Raw genomic sequence first — 20453 nt, forward strand, 5'->3', positions numbered from 1 at the left:
CACATTTCAAATCCGGGGCCCGGTCGGGCAGTCGTTGGGAACGAAAAGTATGATATAAAAGACAATGAAAACTTAAAACGTGCCAAAAATTATCTAAGAGCAAAGCTTGTTCATATTCATTGATGTACACTTTGATTTTTCGTTTCCGCAAACAGCCCGGTCGAGGACCGGTTGGGAAATGTGACCCTGGCATAATTTGGGATGGTGGCGGAAAATCCGGTGGCACCATGTATGAAGGTAGCCTCTACCAGGCCCCGCGGATGGCTAGGAAAATAGTAGAAATTGGCCAAATAGAGTGAATGATATGCTAAGGCAGTTAATTGGCTACGGAGAGAGGGTCCAGCAAGTGAAACCCTGGCAAACACTCTCCTTATAGCGTAGTTAGTCTGATAGCATGTTTCCGTCTCGCAAACAGTCGATGCCGGCCATATCCGAGCGTATCACAACTATTTTAGAGGGGGAAAAACGTATAAAACGTGAAAATGGTAGAAAATTTAGCGAAAAAAAGAAAGAGCGCTAACTCCGGTTCCAACCCGGGTCAAAAAGCCCAGTCGTAACCCTAATCCTCTACGCCAAGAAATTACATGTGTTGACGGAACGCTAGCGTGTTGATACGCTTTAAGTGTTCCGTTCTTCAATATATATATGGCATCGACCGTATTGTTTTCAGTGGTGAAAGAAGGATACGCTGACTACTCAGGCGAAAACTTGTGAGAATAAAGTTGTAGGTTTTGCAAAGCATGCATGGAGCTCCAAGAACAAGCGGTGCTACGAAAACACCATCTATCGACCTACAAGAGAAAAGCAGTCTTTCCACGGACTTGTCGACGAGCTGTTATACGGTCGACGACCACGTAGACGCGCCATGTAGCGGTTTCAGTGAGACCTGCAAGCGCTCCTCTGGGCTAAAAAGCATTATCCTTAAAGCCCCCCTCTCACTGGACCCGCGGCACGCTGGTGGCGTCGCTGCGGTCGATCGAATTGACAAAGCACTAAACGAATTTCATCAATAAAAAACGAATCTTTTTCAGCTTTATGTGTTTTGTTGTCGTTTTGGTCATACTTGTACGTTTTGAATGATATTCCCATTATAAAGTCAAGGGTAACACAAATCCAGTTTAGGACGCAGCGACGCCACCAGCGTGCCGCGGGTCCAGTGAAAGGGGAGCTTAAAGGGGAGTGTTGCTTAGGTATGACTTGCCCCGTGTGGTAAACGTTCTGGTCGATTAAAACAAGGACATTATATGAAACGTGAGCGTTATTTTCCTTCAACTTAACCTTTTCGGTGGAGGTGACTAGTGAATGAATGTTCTGAAGACGAAACAGACAGACAACAAAGAGGTTGGTTGTAATAATTCACTGTTTATTAACAATGTGTTACTTTAGCGGAAATTTAAACTTTCTAGCAAATCAGAAAAAATTATCTTCTGTTGTTTCTCTGAAAATTACAAGCTACAGCTTTGTCACAAATTAAGTAGTAATGCTGCGTTACAGTGGTACAAGTTGGTGCAAGTTTTTGTTTTCGGAGGGTCGGTACGTTCATTGTTTTTCTGTTGTTATTTTCACAAATTGTGTATAGAGATTTCTTTAAGCTGGAATATGTAAATTACATCATGTCTATTGCTAAGGTGACAGTTTTTCAAAACCCGACTTCAACTTTCCCTTCTGTGCTGGCTTTTTCACTTGGATGTCCTCAATTGACCCTTGCGTATGGTAGAAACGCGTAAAGTTTGAAACTATAACCGGAACCGGAAGTGCAAGCGCAAGAACACCAGCGATGGTACACAGCGTCCCGATCACTTTACCGCCAGGCGTCTTCGGTATCATGTCGCCGTACCCGACCGTAACCATAGTAACGATAGTCCACCAAAACGCCGACGGAATACTCTCGAAATCACTGTCTTCCTTCCCTTCTTCCACTAGATAGACGCACGTGGAAAAAAGGAGAGTGGCGAGGACCAGAAAGAAGGACAACAGACCCAACTCTCCGAGGCTCGACTTGAGAGTTTTCGCGAGAACTTTCATGGCTGCGGAGTGACGTGTGAGTTTGAAGATCCGGAACACTCTGACCAATCGCGCCACGCGGAAGATGGCTTCGATTTTATGTGACCTTGTCCCGATCCAATCCACCACAATAATAACCAAAATTTCTATAAAATAGGGTAAAATAGCGAGCAAGTCTATAACATTCATTGCTTGTGAGAAAAACTTTTTCTTCGATGGACACGAAATTGCTCGTATCAAAAACTCTATGAGAAACCATCCGATGCAGATACTTTCAGTTAGGAAAAATGGTTCTTCAAATGCCTTCAGTAAGTCTTGTAGTGAGGATTTGTCAGTTTGTTCAGGCTTCCAACTAGGGATGCTTTCAAGGCACAACACCCCGACGGATATAATTATGAACCCCACAGACACTGAGGCCACCATGCGAGCAGCTCTTGAGCTTTCCGGATGTTCGAATAGTAGCCAAAGATGTCTTAAGATCATGTTGTTTGGTAGCACCGTCTCTTCTGTCTTGTCCAGATACCCTTCGCTCCTTCGAAGCCTGGACAGAGCTTCTTCGCCAAGATCGAAAAACTTTAATTCCTCATAAAACACGTCGAGAGGCACGCAAAGCGGTCTGTTTATTTTGCCTCCCGTTTGGTAGTAATCCAAGATGGCGTCGAAACTCGGCCGATTTCTATCGAAGAAGAACTCGTCACGTGATTCATCCCAGAAGTCCATCCTGCGCATAGGGTTCCCCAGAAGGGTGTCTGGGTATCGGTTTAGTGTTCTCAAGCAAGTTTCAAAGCGAAGACCGCTGATATTGATGACGACACGCTGGGAACAAGAGGAAGCAGTGCTTGACGTCATCGTCCACGTGGTCGGCCATTGGCAGTCGCTCAGCGCTGCAGATTCGTAGTCCCCGGATGTCATTCTCTGCGCGTGCGCGGATTCGTAGTCCCCGGATGTAGTCCTCTCGAAGTCCCCGGATGTTGTGCTTTCCTCTGGCATCGGTTCATAGTCCCCGGATGTTATTCTCTGCGCGGGCCCGCCTGTCAATGTGGCTCCGATGTCATCTATCAGAGTTCCTTTTGGCCAGGACTTTTGCCTGCCATAGTCGGAATGCCTCACCATGGCAACGGAATCGTCTGCTAATGACGACATCGTGATGCTCTCGTTGATCATGTTGTCTCATCTATGGGACGACATCCAAAGGTCGAAACACGTTGGAATCTCAGCCGTTTGACTTAACTGAGTTATCAGATTCCTCTTTACAAGGTCAATCACCTTAAAATTATTGAGATGTATTTGGCATCCTAGTTTCCCTTAAGGCGCGAAGTCAATCGTGTCTAGCATTCCTGCATACCAAAAACATTAGAGTGCACGCCAAAAGAAGTCTTGCCAAAAATGGCCGACATAAACGAACAAAAAACCTAAATTCATCTACGTCAGAAAGCAGGAGGGTCTAGCCCGACAACCCATATTCAAAATCAATATAGCAAGTAACTGCTAATTTATGGAATTCCGGACGAATGCGTTGTGTTGTCGTAGAGATGTCTAGTCTGAGATATGTCCTCTTTCAGAGTTAAGAATACACGAGTCCGGCTTGCCACCATACTCCGTCGCGTTTCCTTAATCTTCAAGCAGATCTTCATGCAAAATTGTTATTGTTGATTGTTATGTCGACCAATACAGTTTCCATGGGCCAAGGCAGTGTCCATGGGCCTATACAGTGTCCATCGGCCACCGGGGGAAAGGCACAGTGCTCCGGGAACAGAGCTTGAGAAATGTTACGATTTTTGCCTTTCAACATCTGCTTGGAGATCACGTTTTCTTCGTTCCATACCGGTTGTGAGCATCTCGCCGAAGCATCTTGACATCTTCCCCTTCAGGTCTCGTTGATACTAATTACATTTGGTGCGACCACAAGACGACAACGTCAGCATATATATGTTCCAGATACACGTCCATATATCTTCTGTCTAGATTTGGCCGGCTCTGAAAATAAAGCAAAGTAAACAAAGACAGTCGTCAGTATAAGACAAAAACAAAACAAATCTTATTAGTTCAGGCTTAGAGTAAAGACACAGCGACGAAAACAATTCAACATTACACTATCTTTGCTATTTGCGTAGAGGGACCTATACAGCTTAATTAACCCCCTAAGGAGTTTTAAAGCAGCTACTTGACATACTTGTGACTTGGTGTATCAAACTAACATCGCAAGTAATCAACAGTTGTATCTATATATATTTACTTACGCCATGGTCATAAGTCCTTACCGAAGGTTGCTGATAGGATGTCTTAAAACGCTTGAAGCAACAGCGTTAAAGGTGTATCACACTGTATGAATATGAATATAACAGCATTATAGCTGAAATTTATGGCATGCTGCACAAAGACTGAGAGTATTTGAAATATGGCAGGCGCTGACAAATAACCCTCCGCATACCATAGGCTTAGTGACAGCGGGTCATACCATAACACTGGTCCGTCGTGGGGAGACTGTAATGATGTCTTTGTCTTATTTTCTCTTTTTCGAATTGAAAATGATCGACCTGTTGGTAGTAAAAGTACGGGTAAAAATAAATGTCGAATGCATTTTCTATGTTCTTACAGCGTTTTTTTTTGTAAAGTGGGACATCTATAACAGTTAACACTTTGACAATGAATAAATTATAGATTTATTAAGCCTGAAGTTCAGTCCATTCTCGAAATGGGCCTCGTTTCAGACTATCGTGGTACAAGTTCATTTGTCCTTTTCCTGCCTAAGATCACTAAACACGTAAAGAATATTGAATCAAAATATTTTAGGTACATCGCTAAGATTGCTAGCCTTCCTCGCAGACTTATTTTTGGCGGGAGCGCTGATTCGCGATTTTCAACATGGGCCATGTTTCTCTAATGCCGGGGAGTTATATGCTTGCCTCAGTGCTCATGTTTTTAATGTATATAACGATGTATTTACGTTTTTGAGGCACGCGTATGCGATCTCCCCGGCCCGATATTAGAGAACCTGGCCCATTTTGAGAATCTCGAATCTAAGCACCCCCCCCACAAAAAAAAAAACGGCCCCCTAGAAGTCTGCGAAGGAGGCTACAAAATTTCCACATGTATATATTAAGATGTATTTCTGTTTTTAGGCGCGCGGAAACGATCGACCTGGCCCATTTTCAAAATCGCTCCCCCTACCCCTAGCCCTCAAATATAAACTCCATCGTCCCTAGAAGTCTGCAAAGGAGGTTACAAACTTGCCCGACTAGTCACGTATTTCAAACTGGCGCATCACAAGCACCACGCCACGAGCCAATCCCTATACTACTTTATAAATAAATGATGCAATGAGGAAGGACGAGGCATTTAGGGCACTTTGTACTCTATCCAAATCCATGGTAACTGGGTTAACGACTTTACGGTGACGTAGTGAAAACGGATAGTGACAAATTGCCTATCACGTAATCGGATACGCAGTAGTGGTGTCTTGTCACGGAAGTACAACTTTTATTTTTGTTTCCCTTAAGCTAGCTAAAATCTTACACCAAGCGCTACTTAGAATCTAAAATCGTCGTGTTGTGTTGGCCTAACCGTTAGGGTATTTGGCCCAGAATCCAAATGTCCTGGGGTCGAATCCCCTGACATGCCAAAGATGTTGCGCCCTTGGGAAAAGGCAAGAGGCATTTTACACGGATTTTCTTATTCCACCCAGGTGTAAAAATGGGTATCAGACTTCGGTTGTGGAAGTAAATGGCGGTGGAAGGAGAGGGATGGGCTCCGCCTTCCATCACCGTGCCCTAGACACAGTACTAGTGGAGAACAACCCGCTGCCCTTTCAGCCGCAAAAAGGCTATAGGACTACCTCTACCTTTACCTCCAAAATCAGTGTACTTCTATATCTTGTATCTGAAAGTTTTTCGCTTTGGCTTCAGGTTTTGTTACTGCATCCTGTGGTTAGAACGCCACTAAATCATTGTCGTTTCCATGACAGCCGAATTAACTAAATTGAGTCAAACGTTTTTTTTTTCTACAGTCAATTTGCCAAACAGGCTTTTCTGCTTGCGTGCGAATCTTTGCTTGATGCCGTAAGCTGATTACATCATGCGGCAACAGAAACCACTGATAGGTACACGTCAGTACAACTTACCGTCACACAAGGGGCCCTAAGCGGCATCTCAACGGTATCTTCTCTTAGCTATAGCCTCACTTAATTCCTCGATTATCTAGGACACATTTATGACATGACAGTTACTGTATCAGTATCTGCATCATCTCAAAATTTAGGAATATTTTATGATGAACTGGCATATTTGATTTAAGAAATTTAGACATTGTAACCCAAACGCTAGCACGACAGAGTACCTTATGATACGTACTAAAATCACATCTTTTGTTAAATTTGTAGTACGAAACAAACAAAAAGTAGCTAAGTTATTAATTACAAAAAGACGTTAATCATATACAATCTAAAAATTTTGAATTTTAGGCAGCCTTACAATATAGTGAACTTTGACGATGGGTCATTCGTGGATAACAATAAACAACAAACAGTGAAGAAAATTTCAATTTTCAATTATATCTTCTTTTTTCTTCCAAACAATCCACTTTCCGTGTTTTTTTATTTTTCTTCGAAAAAGTATTAAACCTGAGCGTTTTGTTTACAACAAGTCTCTTCAAAAGGTTTCTCCTGTATCAAAGTTGAAGAGTATAGCTATATAGTCTGACAAGCCGACGGATGTGATTATACTAAAGAAGGCGTATTCTTTTACAAAACACATGCTATTTGATGACAGGCTTACGTAAGTTCGTGACGTGTAAAGATCTCTTTCAAATACGTTTAATCCGGCGAGCAGTATATTCTTACAGGATGAGGCCATTCGCCAACAGTATGCGTGAAGCTGTGACTGTCTTTTTTGTTAGGACCTGGTCACATTTGTCGTACGATCTTCGTACGACTTCAAAATGAAAGCATTCTTAGGATAATCGAGCATATGTCGTACAAAGTTCTTCTGTCTTGTTGAACGAAAAGGCTGTCGTAGATCATTTTCGATGGTTCTTTCTGTCTGTCACAGTCTGTTCACATTCGTCATACGATCGTCATACGACTGCAGATCGTCGTACGACTACAAACTGAGAGCATTCTTAGGATAGTCGAGCATGTGTCTTACAGAATACCACTGTCTTGTTACCGAACCGACTGTCTTAGATCTTGTTGGTGTTTTTTTTTGTCTGCATTAGCCTGTTTGACAATCCGACGACATCCAACATCGTGCGTCCACCTATCGTGCCGTTAGATTATACACATATCTACCTCCTAACATTTAATTTTCTTCTCCATGTCTTGTATTCCTCTTAACAGGTTGAGAGTGCGTCTTATTTCACACCTTCATCCCTCAGAGATTATTAGAGATCAGCCCCCTAAGCTCTTCCTGTAATGGCACATTTCCAGGCCAATGACATGTAATAAGAAATATCGTCCCAGATTTTTGCCGTGCTTCTAGTGCTCTCCTCTATACAAGTACACGCTAGTTACGTGACTTACATTACATTAGTGATGGCTTCAGCTCAGAAGCGTTGGCGTTACCAATTAGTGTGTTTATGTGTGACAGCTGTCGTTTAAACTTTGAATAAAAGGCAAAATTCATAGTATTCACTGAATTAAAGGCAACCGAAGCAATGTTTGTGCCCAAAAAATGGAAATAAAATAATGCTGAAATCTTTATGGTTGTGGCACTTACTTACAGCGTTTATCACATCTGCGTAGTAACTTCATACTTTGAGCATGTTAAAACCGCGGAAAAATGTGCCGTACGATGATCCCCTTAGTTTCGCGAGCCTACATAAAAACCCCGTCGACGATTTTCAGTGAGTTCTCACATCACAACGACAGTGTATTTTTGCATCATGGACGTCGTTATACATTGTAATAGTGTTGTTCGAACTAATCATGTATAGAAATGATTAAATAAACAGACTTTTGAAATTCAAAATTTTAGGGCCCTGATATTGCTTGAGTTTCCTTTAAGAGCACATCAGGGTACAGTAAACGACATATCGTGAATGCCTTGTATACCAGTATTGTTTTGCTTACGACCACCGCACTTGTCCCATATTAGGAAAGGGCCCAGCTGGTCTACAACATCGAACTGCAGTTGTCGGCTACTCATCATATGGAGACCAAATTTAAGATAGGTCTTCCTTTATCCTGTGTAAACTGTACAAATGAGTACGCCCTAGTGGCGTCTGCAGCTTATTTGGCGACGGTTTTTGTCACCAAACTCCTACTATGATATGGGATATCTGATAACATGAATTCATCAGCTGTTAGATAAAGGCAGTCGCTGCGACGCCGAACAACACGGCGGAACAACAAACTATTTCTGAGCAATTTGTGTAGATGAATCTTTATAAACATCTGAAAACAAAACAAAAAGAAAAACATATATACTTCCTTAAAACAATCAACCCACCGTAGTCCAATCCGGAGTAAGAATAACAAAAATCAGATACGGAATTGTCACTGAGAAAAGTAACAATCCGAAGGTCTTGCGTTAACTCACGAAGATATCACGGCATAACCATTGATGAAATAAATATCCGTCACTACCATAAAGCGTTAAGCTTCAAGAAACGCTTACCCTTAAATACCAAGAAAAAAATCAACTAACCTTCAAGTATCGAACTCTAACCCTGACGACAACGCCGCTTTGTCTCCGATTAAGGCACAAGTGTCTAATCAATTCACATACTGAATCACTGCAGCTTCTGAGTCATGTAGAGAGATAGCGTTGGACGTCGGGGACTCTCGACTTCAAATTATGGCAAATAAAAATGTCGTGACACGGAAGCCCACGGGAAGCCTAGTCGATAAGCGGTGCCTTCTGTGACGTGTTGAAAGGCCTGTGCTACATGTTGTAGTAGTACGATAGCAGACAGCGCTGGCTACCACGCAAGGCTAGTTTGTAGCCATGTTCTGGAAAGCTCACCCAGCTACGGGGCGGCTCATACCACTAAGAGTAACGGGGGAGGAAGGACAGTCCCACAGGAAAACAACATCCGGGACATGACGGTCGCCATATGCAAATATGGCGGCCATCCTGACATTTGACCTTGTAGAAGTTTGTTGCATTGTTTTGAAAAACTAACAAGACATCTTGCTACATATAGTTAGTGCAAAATAACTTTGCTGCAATTCTTTTTCTGGCCGTGTGAAATATTTCAAGACATCCAATGAATATGTAGAAGATGACCTAATATTTTTTTCTTGCCTAATGGCGTAAGAACAAAGATTGAAATTGCAAAGATTGAAACACTTTGAAGCATATTTGAACTTTTGTTTTACTTATATTTTAAAATCATCCAAGCTGGAAATACTAAACTTTTGACGGAACTTTCAACGGTCTTTAAGTGAGTTCCCAATGGTCTTAAAAATGCCTTTCAACGACCCCATGACGATCTTTAAAATATTTTGATAATCTTTCAATAATTTTCCAGGGATGTATCAATGATCTCCAATGTCGGAACAGAAAATGTTGTTTATACATTGTCTAAGCGCATAAGAATATAAATCTATCCATTGTATAATGGTCTCAAAGACCAGTGATTGTTGGTTGCTCGTCGTTGTCCGTCATGTTGAAATGGAGCCTAAGGCTGGGTTTACAGACGTATTTACAAGCACACTCTGAGTGTGGTCTGAGCGTGTTCAGGTGTCGAGCCAAATCCTTGAGCTGACAAATACGTGAGAGGTCAGCTACTGCTTTTGAGCACGGCACTTTGTATACGTGAGAGGAGCACCTGTACTGCTGTGTGGAGTTAGGGCCGGGGTCGATGGGGGGGCAAGATTTACAGGTAGGATTAGGGTTAAGATTAGGACTAGGGTTATGATTAGAAATAGGGAAGGGCTTTTGGGCTAGAGTTAGAGTTAGGGTTAGGGTTAGACTTATGCTTAAAACTTACCACGTCCCCCCCCCCCCCCCCAAAGTGTCGTGCTCAGGTGCAGTAGCTGACCGTATTTGGCAAGCTCAGAAATTTGACTTGACACCGCGTGTGCTTGTAAACGCGTATGTAAACCCAGCCTAAGTTCAATCTCAGACGGAGACTACGCGTGTCATGGTCCACATATGTATATCGGCGGTGTGCAATTATCTAATGGGCAGTTTGGACGTTAATGAAGTTATCTGGTAATGAGATTGCCTCCACTTAGCAGGGCGCCGCAATACGGACTGGCCTGGTGCCAACCAAGCTCTCCGTACCTCCCCGCAATCTGGGGTTCAAGCTGAGTATGATCTATTATAGATAGACCTGTGAGGATCATTTCAGTGCTGTTTAGATTACGTTCTCTCTCTCTCTCTCTCGCACATTTCTCAATCTATCCATCTGTATCTCGCGCTATCTATGTGTCTGTCTCTGTCTCTCCTGTCTTTCTCTCTCTCTTGCTGTCTGTGTGTCACGGTACCCCCATTTTACTGTGACGTCCCTTTTGAACTGAGACGGTGCAGTGTGCAGAACTGGGGTGTTCAAAGTTACAATCTAATTGGAACCAGGAGCTCAACTATGTGCTACCAGTTGAGTTACAGGGCATCCTTCTAGTCGTTTATAGCTGTGTTGTATTCTATCCATGTGCATAATATGTATCCAATATGTTATTTGCCATACATATATATTGTACCTGATGCAATTGCTGTGCAATTAACTTTGACTTTGTAAGAATGAATAAACAAGCAACAACACAACACAATTCAGTATGTTTTCCAGGTTTACTTTCTCCGCCCAATTGTCAAAACATGTAACTGAAAACATTGGCTTTCAGTCCCAAGCAAACCATTAACATTGTACAAATGAAGTATATGAGATTTTTAGATGATACAACCATGTTTTTAGATCTATAAAAATGTTTGTTGTCCCGTTGGTTACAGCGACCCGCGTATAACAATTATTAGTATAATATAGTAGTATAACTAGTACCCGTAATAACTTCATGGTAAATATGTTAGACAAACAAACATCATTATCCGTATCTACCTCAAAAAGTCTTGCGTATCAAAATAACCTGACGATTTGAATATGTAGCCATCAATACTTATTACTGTTACAAAAGTTTTATCGAATACTAAGAGTTAATCCATGGACTCTTAAAGTTCTCAATTGTTAAGTTACGTACGACATAGATACCTCTGTAGTGTGATGTAAACAATGATAAAGAGTTGTTAACGGTTCAAATATTTCAGAATAATTATTGTTTAGAGTGACTTGGCATACGTATTTCCTGTGAAAAAGTTCTAAAATAACAATTTGATATAAGTAAAAGGTATTAATAAAGATATACTGTTTGTCAGCAATCAATAGATATGATATGATATATGATAAAATTGATGAGGTGTCTACGAAGATATGATAGACCAAACTTTTCTAGACTTTTTTTATGTTTGATTTTGGTGACGCCTCAGTGGCTAGCCTGATAGTGTAGTATACGTCCAATTTGCAAGAATTCCCAAACTTGCATAGGAATTTTTGCTATTCGTCGGCGCGTGCGTAGTTGTAACATCTGTGTATTCCCTGTGGAATTTGTTTCGAAGTTGATTGTCTTTTCCAGTATATGAATCGTTTTCTTTGCTGTTATTCCGAGTCGTGAAACATGAAGGTCATGGTTTGACCTTTAGCAACACGAGGGAAAGTATCAGTTGCCGGGTACGTCACACGCTCTCCTTCAAGAAACCTCAAGACTTTCTCCCGTTTCTTCAGTGACCTGGTCTTTCTGTCTACTATTGACTTTAAGATGGACTTTCGAAAGTCTGAGTCACTTACTCCTGAATCTTCTGCCTCGATACTAGTTGATGCCTCTGGAATCGATGACAAGGTGTTGTCGTTTGAAAACAGAATACTACAAGCTTTGGAAATTGATCCTTTGATACTTCTAAAACGACGTCTTCCCTTCATTCTTATGTCTATCTCGTGACCAGAGTCGGTACTGCTGTAGTTCGTTTCTTGGAGAAAAGTCTTGGGGATAGTCTCAGCCTCGGAGTCGAAACCGATGTCTTTGATTTCTAAGGAACTAGTCTTGGAAACTGATCCAGTCTCCGAGTTGTACCCGCTGTCTCTTTTCTCCAAGGAGATTTTCTTAGAAATTGTTTCATCCTCAACGGCGAGGATGTCGTCTTCTCGGTCTTCCACGACGGTCGCCCCAACGTTGGAAACTCTTTTGGAAGTGTTTTCAACATCCACGACATGTGTAGAAGGGTTGACGTCGACTACATGTCTCCTCGTGTTGGGGACTTGTCTGGACTTCGTTCCACCTCTGACGCCGGGAGCTTGTGTCGGTGTCGTGGTCTTTTCGTTGACGTACGAAACGTTCACGTCGACGTCTTTCGCGTCTAAGACACGCGTTTTGGTTGCCAAACGTTCGATCTTCTTAGGATGATGACTGTCTCCCGAGCTGTTGTCATCCGTATCCCCCTCCTTTTCTTCGATTTCCTCCTGCTCTTCCTCCTTCTCCGCCTTCTCCAGCTTCTCCAAGGTATCACCAGGTAGTTCTCCTATACCGTGCTCGTACAGGTCAAGTCCTCTCTCTTCCACTTCCGGGGTCACGCTCAGACCGATGGTGACGTCAATAGCTTTGAAGACTGCGGCGGAAGTGACGCCGCTCCAGAGAATGAGGATGACAGCTTCCAACGTCTGCACTCCGAACAGGTAGAAACCTCCTCCCTTTAGAGGAAGAATAAGAAAGAAAAACAACGCTTGATGATCATCTCGCAAGACTGAGAAGACGTTGCATGAACGTAGCCTCCGTAGCATACTTTTAGGCTAAGCTTTTTCTTTTTGCTTATCGCAATCGGTTCTGAATCTATAAAGTACCTGAGAAAATGGAAGAATATTTACTGAACTGAGGAGTACATTCGTGAATTGTTTCATCAGTATGGTAAGTCACTGGACAACGAAGTTCTTCGTACACAACTATAAGTGGCTTTACCTAGCCACACTGTCACGTTTGGGACCGCATTCTTCACACAGCAGAAGCGACACCTAGCTGTAGTGCGAGATACAACATTGTTGTCCCGAGAAAGGTGACAGAGAATCACCAAACCGTCGGCTAGGCAAGACCGCTTGGTTGTGTACGAAGAGCTATGTTATCCAGAGGTGTACACCGTTTAGAGTTGAAAACGTCCAACCCTTACCTCTATCATCCCTGGGTATGTGTTGGATTCTCCCTCCAGTTCTAATACTCCAAAGATCCCTACAGACAGCACTCCCCACAGTCCGCATGCGCCGTGGACAGCCACACCATTCACGGGGTCATTGACCTGGAAATTCAGAAAATAATACTAGATCCTAGGGTGTATTTCTTGTACTAAAAAGCAGGACATGGTGTCATTTGGAAACCTTGCGACTTATAAATACACCGCCGTTCATAGATCCCAGTACTTAACCTATGTTTAGATCGTTGAACTTTTAGGAGGACAGAACTGAATACCACGCGCGTTCTCGCCAGATTGTGCTCTCGCGAGAGCAGATCTAAAAATGGCGCTCGAGTTTTGAAAGGGGTCTATTTTGTAATGCGAGAGTCCTTACCTTCAGCTTGTTTAGTCCCACAGGAACAAAGTACGTCAGAACGGAACTGATTCCGCCTATTATCAGGGCAGCCCAGGGATGGGTGACTCGGGAAATACCTGGGTAGACAAAATGACGTCATTCTTATTTTCTTCATCATCATTCTTAGACAAATCACAGAGACTAGAAAAGACAATGCGGATTGTAACTGATATATTAATCACTGATATATTAAACGCTACAACACTTCCTTGATTGACATGAATATCACGATACCAATATTTGCCCGCCATTTTGAATGTTGTACCCTGGGATAGCTGTGAAGACGTCATTACTTTCAGAAGAATCCAGACTACGCCTACGGGCTAAACTTTCTGTTTCTGATAACATGTTCTTACAAAATGTAGTTGCTTACCTGAAACGCCAACTAGTGAACCCAGTATTGCTCTCGCCAGGTCTCCCGCTTTTATCTTGCCCTTGTTGATGTAGTAGCTGGTCAGTAAGATACAAAAAAGGAAACTTTATAAGCATATTCGCCCTTTAGTGTTCTAAATGTGCATGTATGATGATATTATGTCCTTAAGGTACACAAGAACACACCAGAATCACCCACAAAAGGCATAACATATGTCTAGTATTTATCTAATTAAATAATGTAATTTTTGGACGAAAGATTGTTCACATGATGTCACGTAGGAAGGTTTCGAAGACTTTGTGCCCAAAATGACATACTTTTTGTATAAGGCACACCCCCACAGTGATTTATTATTAGCCTCCTAATGTGCCTTCTTCACTATCAAAGTAAAGACACTACTCTACTTTCCAAAACTGTACCTTAAAAGGATGGCCAACATGGCTCCAGTTGAAGAGGAGACGAATGAATTGACGACAGCTCTGAAAAGGACGACATTTTGACTGTTATTACAGGTATTACTGTTAGCTCTTTTTGTCTTTCACCAAACAATTCACATCGTTTAAAGTTAGCAGAAAGAACTTTCAATTCTGAAAGATATTCTATTAGCAATGCTTGCTTCATATATAATATATAGAGTACATGATACATGTACAATACAGGGAGTATTTACCTTGTGGCAAGCTTCCATCTTGACCCAGCGATGCCAAACGTACTTCCTATGGACAGACCATGAAACCCGCACCTGCCGGAAATGACGTCACAAAGTAAGGCATATATATTTCCAACATGGCGGTCGTTTCAAAACTACAACAGGGACTATACGCATTTTCAATAGAAATGCATTGCACAACAAAAACTTGCCATTGAAGCAAAATGAAATTAAAAAAAAAATTGGGAACTGTTTTTTCAAGATAGCTTTTCTTAAGATATGTAGTTGACCAGAATCTACTGCAGTTGGAAAAACCAAATGTAGTCTTACCAAAGCAGACATGTTCCTATCAGCATCTTTTGAGGTGATTCCCTTGGTGGCTGTTTTTCTCGGTTGGACTTTCCCTGCCTTTGACGCAGCATGAGGGCGGTAAGTACGAGGCTTTGTGTGCCTGCAATCACGTGGGCAGGCCCTGCACCTGACACGTCCAACGCACCTACACATTGAAGAAGACAAAAACAACCACAAGTGCGTCATTTATAGATATTATACTTGTGAATAGCATACACAAGTGTAGAAAACCTGTCTCCGATGCTGTTCACAGGAATATACTTTGAGAGATAATGTCGATGAAGTAACTGTCAATACTGTTTTATTTTTCTTGTAAAGGGCATGATACACAAAAACACAACATTTTCTTAGTATCTGAAATAGGAACAGCATCATTGAAGGAATATAAACGTTTAAACAAATACACACCCTTCTGATGTTATCTAACATTGAACTATCAGACACCATACTTCCATGTATCCAGCTCTTTATTCTTATCTGATCTTCTCACCAGGTGACTACATTAATCAGTGACTAATGCCTGCTCATGACATTACAATGAAGACGGCAGCCGGTTCGGAACCTTACACAACGGCTTGCGAAAAACATTATTTAATGCGCAAACAGTGCTTAATTAATAGCAACATCTATTTCGTTTTCTTGTAAAAATAACGTTCTTTCCGAGCCGTTGTGCAAAGTTCCAAATCGTCTGCCATATTCGTTTTGACGTCATGAGCAGGTAGGTCACTGATTAATGTAATTACCTAGTTGGAAGAATCAAAAGCTGGAGGTATGATGTTTTCATGGTTCGATGTTCAATAACATCCGAAGTGTGAATATGTTGTGAAAATTTCTATGTTATTAAACAATAGTATTATGTTTTATGTAATTTCAGGAAATTCTTAATGTTGATGTCATTGGTGTCTTATGCCCTTTCAGTATAGAAAAAATGAGCAAATGTGTTTACCTCGACACAGACGTCAACCTCAAATCTGTAGTATCTGCATTAATTTGCCAGCTAACTAGTTTTGCACCGAAAATCTTAGCTTTTTCGTAGAAAACTCAGTTGTGTATTTGCTGTTAAAAGCTAGTTGGTTTGTTTAGATTTTTGTTTTCTTGACTGTTAGCCTACCGAGTTGTTTCAGCCATCCGTTGTGCCCCCAGACCCAGTGCATAGGGAACACCAGCAGCGGGACGTTCACGATGCAGTAAACCATGTATGCCTTCAGCCTCGTCCTTCCCGCCATCGCCCCTGACACGATCGTGGTTACCATGGTAACGTACGACAGGTGGTAGAAGAAGTGTGCGTACTGCCAGCCCTGTAGCCTGACGTCAGGCGCTGTGACGAAGAACGATCCCCAGCCGCAAAACGGATTCGTGCCGTAATCCCTCCCAAAACTGAGGACGAAAACATTGTCGTAGATACTTTCGAATTTAACACATAAATGAAAACATACATATTTGAAATAAGTTTTTAAAAGTTGCGAAATCTTAAACCTTTTCACGGATCCATGTACATCGTAATGATTTCCCTCTGTGCTACCCAAAGTGCCCCGCGGCTCCCAGCATGCAATGGGATGGGATAGAAAGGGTAAAAGGTTCCTGGGGGGTGTATGTCCCTACCTGAGGCCTCCCCATGTGTAATCAAATTCCAAATGTCAATAGAAATTAAAATAAGAACGTGTGCTATTTGGTTTGGGAACCTTGCTAATATCAAATCTTTGTATAGCAGTGTCTGTTTAGCTTAAGAACGGCCGCTCTTTCATTAAATCGGCACAATTCATCAAACAAACTAAACCGATACTTTATTCTTGTCATCACCTCAGGGCGTATCCAAATATCCAGTATGCAAATCCACCCAGGACTACACTACAGATACACTTCGACATGATGTTGACGTCATTTCCGGTCGACACTACTGCTGCTTCCCGTAGCGCCATCCCTACATCATGGGGTAGAAAAGATTAGATAAAGGATACTAGTATAAGGACTCGAGGGATTTCCGAAAAGAGAGATTAAAGTTATCAATCTATGTCACATTAGGTTAATGTTTGCAGGTCATGTAAACAGGTTGTGGCATGTAAACAAATGCGGGGAAACTGGCAAGAACAAAATTATAATTCTGATCTAAAATCAGACAGTGTGTACAGACTACATTTCTATTAAAGTTATAATGTATGAAGCGTAAGGGATTCATTGACCTGTTACTGTAGTGCAACGACCTCGTCCCTTTTACCCCGTATTGCATTTTGCCCCAGGCTAATATTAAGCCAGCCTCATTTTGTTCCCTTCTCAGAACTGATCTTAAAACTGCTGGTGTCGACAATACCCAGGTGCACATTGTATAGGAGAAACATTTTAACAGTCACGGTCGGTAGTGTGATTGATTATCTAGCATACTTTCATGTTAAAGAATACAAAAACAATGAAGATTAGAATACAGATTAGGAGTGGAAAGTTATTTCTTCGGATAAGAGCTTTGTTATATAAAGAATAAGACACACGACATTCCTCACTCCATCCATGTGTAAAATGAGTACCTGACTTCGGTTGGGGCGGTAAAAGGCGGTGGAAGGAGAGGGTTAGGCTCTGCCTTACAATACCGCTCTCTAGACACAGTGGATAAAAAACGCACTGCCCGTACGGCCTCAAAATAGGCTACCTCTAGCTTCACGTATGTTGACCTCTGACATCTCTCGCTCACTTGTAAGTCCTCCACATTTAATTCTGTTTACTTTTCTGTCTACCGATTGTTTTGTTCCTTACATTTGATCTAGTTGTATTTAATGTAAACGGACTCGTGGTAGAATACTGAGATACTGGTGGAAATTAAATACTAATGGAGATCTTATTCAAACAAAGAAGCAAAATAGAATAAGATGAAATAAAAAGAAGCCCCTACCTGCTTGCATACTGATGATAACGAAAAGACTCGTCAGAATCCATGTTGCGTCGTCGAGGTCAAAAAACTCTTCAGGATACCCGGATGCAAATGGCGTTAGGTCGGAAACATTCATGTTGACAGTTCAGAGGTTGCTTTCTTTTCAGAGTACATGTGCTTCGCTCTGGACTCGCCCTTTTCTGTTCAGAAGAAAGTAGAAAGGAACGGTTTCATACACAATGTTGCGAAAACTAGCACAGGGCATCTTGGTTGGGGCAGCACCCGTCTTTCGGAAGGGACCTAAAATGGGACGCCGCGCGTGTAGTCATACATACCCGTCCATTCTTGTCCGCCATATTGAAGACAAAAAGAGCATACAAATTAAAGGCGAACGATTTGTCAAAAGTTTGCCCCCATCTGATTTTGCTATAACAACTACTTGGATATGACAACATATGTAAAACAAATAGACATAACTCTAAAGAGAATGTGTCAATAATATACTAGATTGTACCTGAGTGATTTATTCTTCGGAAACAAAAGCAACATCATGTCCTTCTTTCTAGGTACAAATTTCCAATTGCTGTGACCTGAGTGATATACGGTCAATAAGATCGGAATATATGGCAAGGCAAGGACATTGTATACACTTTGGTTGCTTTGGTGGCAAAGTAACGGCTGCTTCAGATTAAATGATCTAACTTTGTGTGCTGGAAAAACGGATAGCAGTTTTGATGTACGAGATGTCAAGAATTTGATCTTTCAAAGCTATTGTTACGGCTCGATAATTGTGCTATTGTTGAAATACGGCTTTTATAAATCCGTAGTATAAATTTTTAGTACATTTCTACATAAGCTGGTTCAGAAAAGAACACCTTACCTTCTCTATTCTAGAAGACTCTACTCAGACCTCATCGCAGATGTGTTCTCTGTTCGGCCAGGTAAGCCTATAATGAAGACAAAGGGTCCCGATGCGAACCCTGTAATTTGTCGAACAAAAGTTTTGACCGCAGGCAAATGCGAAGACAACAGGAAAAGGGACACCTGTCCCCGAAAATCGATGGAGCCGTTCCGTTGCCATGGCTACGGATCTGGTTTGACCAGTTGGACGTCGTGCTTCATATGATATTCATAGCTGTAATTACTCGACATCACGCCATGCTGTACCTAATTTAACATGTACACAGGTCGGGCTGACCTCGTAAACATGTTTGTCGTTTGACCTCAGTGACCTTTGTGAAACTTTGTGAGTACAAATTCGTCAGTTTTTGCCAGGTTCAAAACATCTCAATGGGATGGAAGAAATTGTGCCAGGCATTCGCAAAGTAGCCTGAAATTGCGATTCTTTTTTTTTTAAACCTCTAATATTTTGTGTAGGTACTTTCGCACATGTAAAACCAAGGGTATTCTATGTTTTGTCCCTGGCATTACCGATATCGTATAGATTTCTTACGCTAGCGCTTTGCTAACGTTGAAGCTATTTCATATCCAGAGAGTCCACCTGCTCCGGTATTACATTTGATCAGTTCTACAAAGATCCGCTAGGAGGCGTAAGTGATGCGTCGACCGGTTCATTTTGCCCAAAGTATAGGTTTAGGGATCTAAAAATAATCGATTGCAATAACAAGTACTATTTTGCCCTTTCCTCCTTCTATCTTACTTTAAAGGCTTCTTTCCCTCTTTATCCCTCTTTCTCTCTCTCTCTCCCTCTCTCTCTCTCTCTCTCTCTCTCTCTCTCTCTCTCTCTCTCTCTCTCTCTCTCTCTCTTTCTCTCTCTCTCTCTCTTTTACTCTTTGTCTGACATCACGCTGTGTTTGAAGAACTACTCACGACCTCCGAGTCTGCAAGGGTCGTCATAGCAACCGACTAGTCTGACGTCACATCGGAAGAGACTTTCTGAAGCCCGGTGCGTCTCTCTGTAGTGTATATATTACGTTGTGGCGAATTTTCTGGAATCTGACAGATTTGCAGAGAGAGGACCATGCGTTTTCACAAATAAGCTAAAGCCCTGTTAGGCGCATTGAAAAGTAGGATTGCTCTCTCGTGCTCGTTCCAACCGTACGTTGCGCTTCTTCTTTTTAGAATTGAAGCCACGTTTTGAATTTTAACTAAATAAACTGATCTAGAGCCATGGCCACTCGGGATAAGGGGCGGCCGTGTAGGCGTGTCATGATATGCACTTCAAAAGTGTTTCGCTAGGTGACGTTTTTAATCGACGTCGCTCTTTGGTTTGTCATAACAGGCAATAAGGAATTCATTCCGTTCACACAGAGACACACACACACATACACACACACACACACACACACACACACACACACACACACACACACACACACAATTCATAAAAAAGAGGCCTGTTGTCAACGTTTTTCACGATCTTTCATTTATCTTCGTAAAGACAGTTGAAGCCTGGTAGTCGGCTGGTACCATGTAATAAATATGGGAACTTCACATACTAATGTTCTTGTGCCAAAACAACCTCATTTTCTCACTTGTCCATTCGTAGCTTTTGAGTCAAAGTTCACAAAACACACTGGCATATCATCAATCTACATCCGAGGAGAAAGACACTATTTGTTATTCTAAGAGAGATAGTCCCAACGTCTGCCAACTTGTTTTCAATCAGGAAAACCAGAACATCAGCTAGGTGGCCC

At 41.9% G+C, this 20453-nt stretch overlaps 2 protein-coding genes across 2 annotated transcripts; both read right to left on the reverse strand.

The window, feature by feature from the left end:
* Window positions 1-1380: 1380 nt before the first annotated feature.
* On the reverse strand, window positions 1381-3977 carry LOC136424087 (shaker-related potassium channel tsha2-like). Its single transcript, XM_066412509.1, has one exon. It carries the CDS (start codon window positions 3166-3168, stop codon window positions 1624-1626), a length of 1545 nt encoding a protein of 514 aa, XP_066268606.1. The 5' UTR covers window positions 3169-3977; the 3' UTR covers window positions 1381-1623.
* Window positions 3978-11332: 7355 nt separating this feature from the next.
* Window positions 11333-18791, reverse strand: LOC136424080 (ammonium transporter 2-like). Its single transcript, XM_066412501.1, has 11 exons — window positions 18677-18791; window positions 17818-17996; window positions 16737-16857; window positions 16048-16313; window positions 14916-15081; window positions 14607-14678; window positions 14356-14415; window positions 13937-14013; window positions 13543-13640; window positions 13149-13274; window positions 11333-12678 (listed from the first exon to the last, which is right to left on the reverse strand). Exons 2-11 carry the CDS (start codon window positions 17930-17932, stop codon window positions 11593-11595), a joined length of 2187 nt encoding a protein of 728 aa, XP_066268598.1. The 5' UTR covers window positions 17933-17996; window positions 18677-18791; the 3' UTR covers window positions 11333-11592.
* Window positions 18792-20453: the final 1662 nt, after the last annotated feature.

The sequence above is a fragment of the Branchiostoma lanceolatum genome, chromosome 18 (genome assembly GCF_035083965.1).
Source record: "Branchiostoma lanceolatum isolate klBraLanc5 chromosome 18, klBraLanc5.hap2, whole genome shotgun sequence".
NCBI lineage: Eukaryota > Metazoa > Chordata > Leptocardii > Amphioxiformes > Branchiostomatidae > Branchiostoma > Branchiostoma lanceolatum.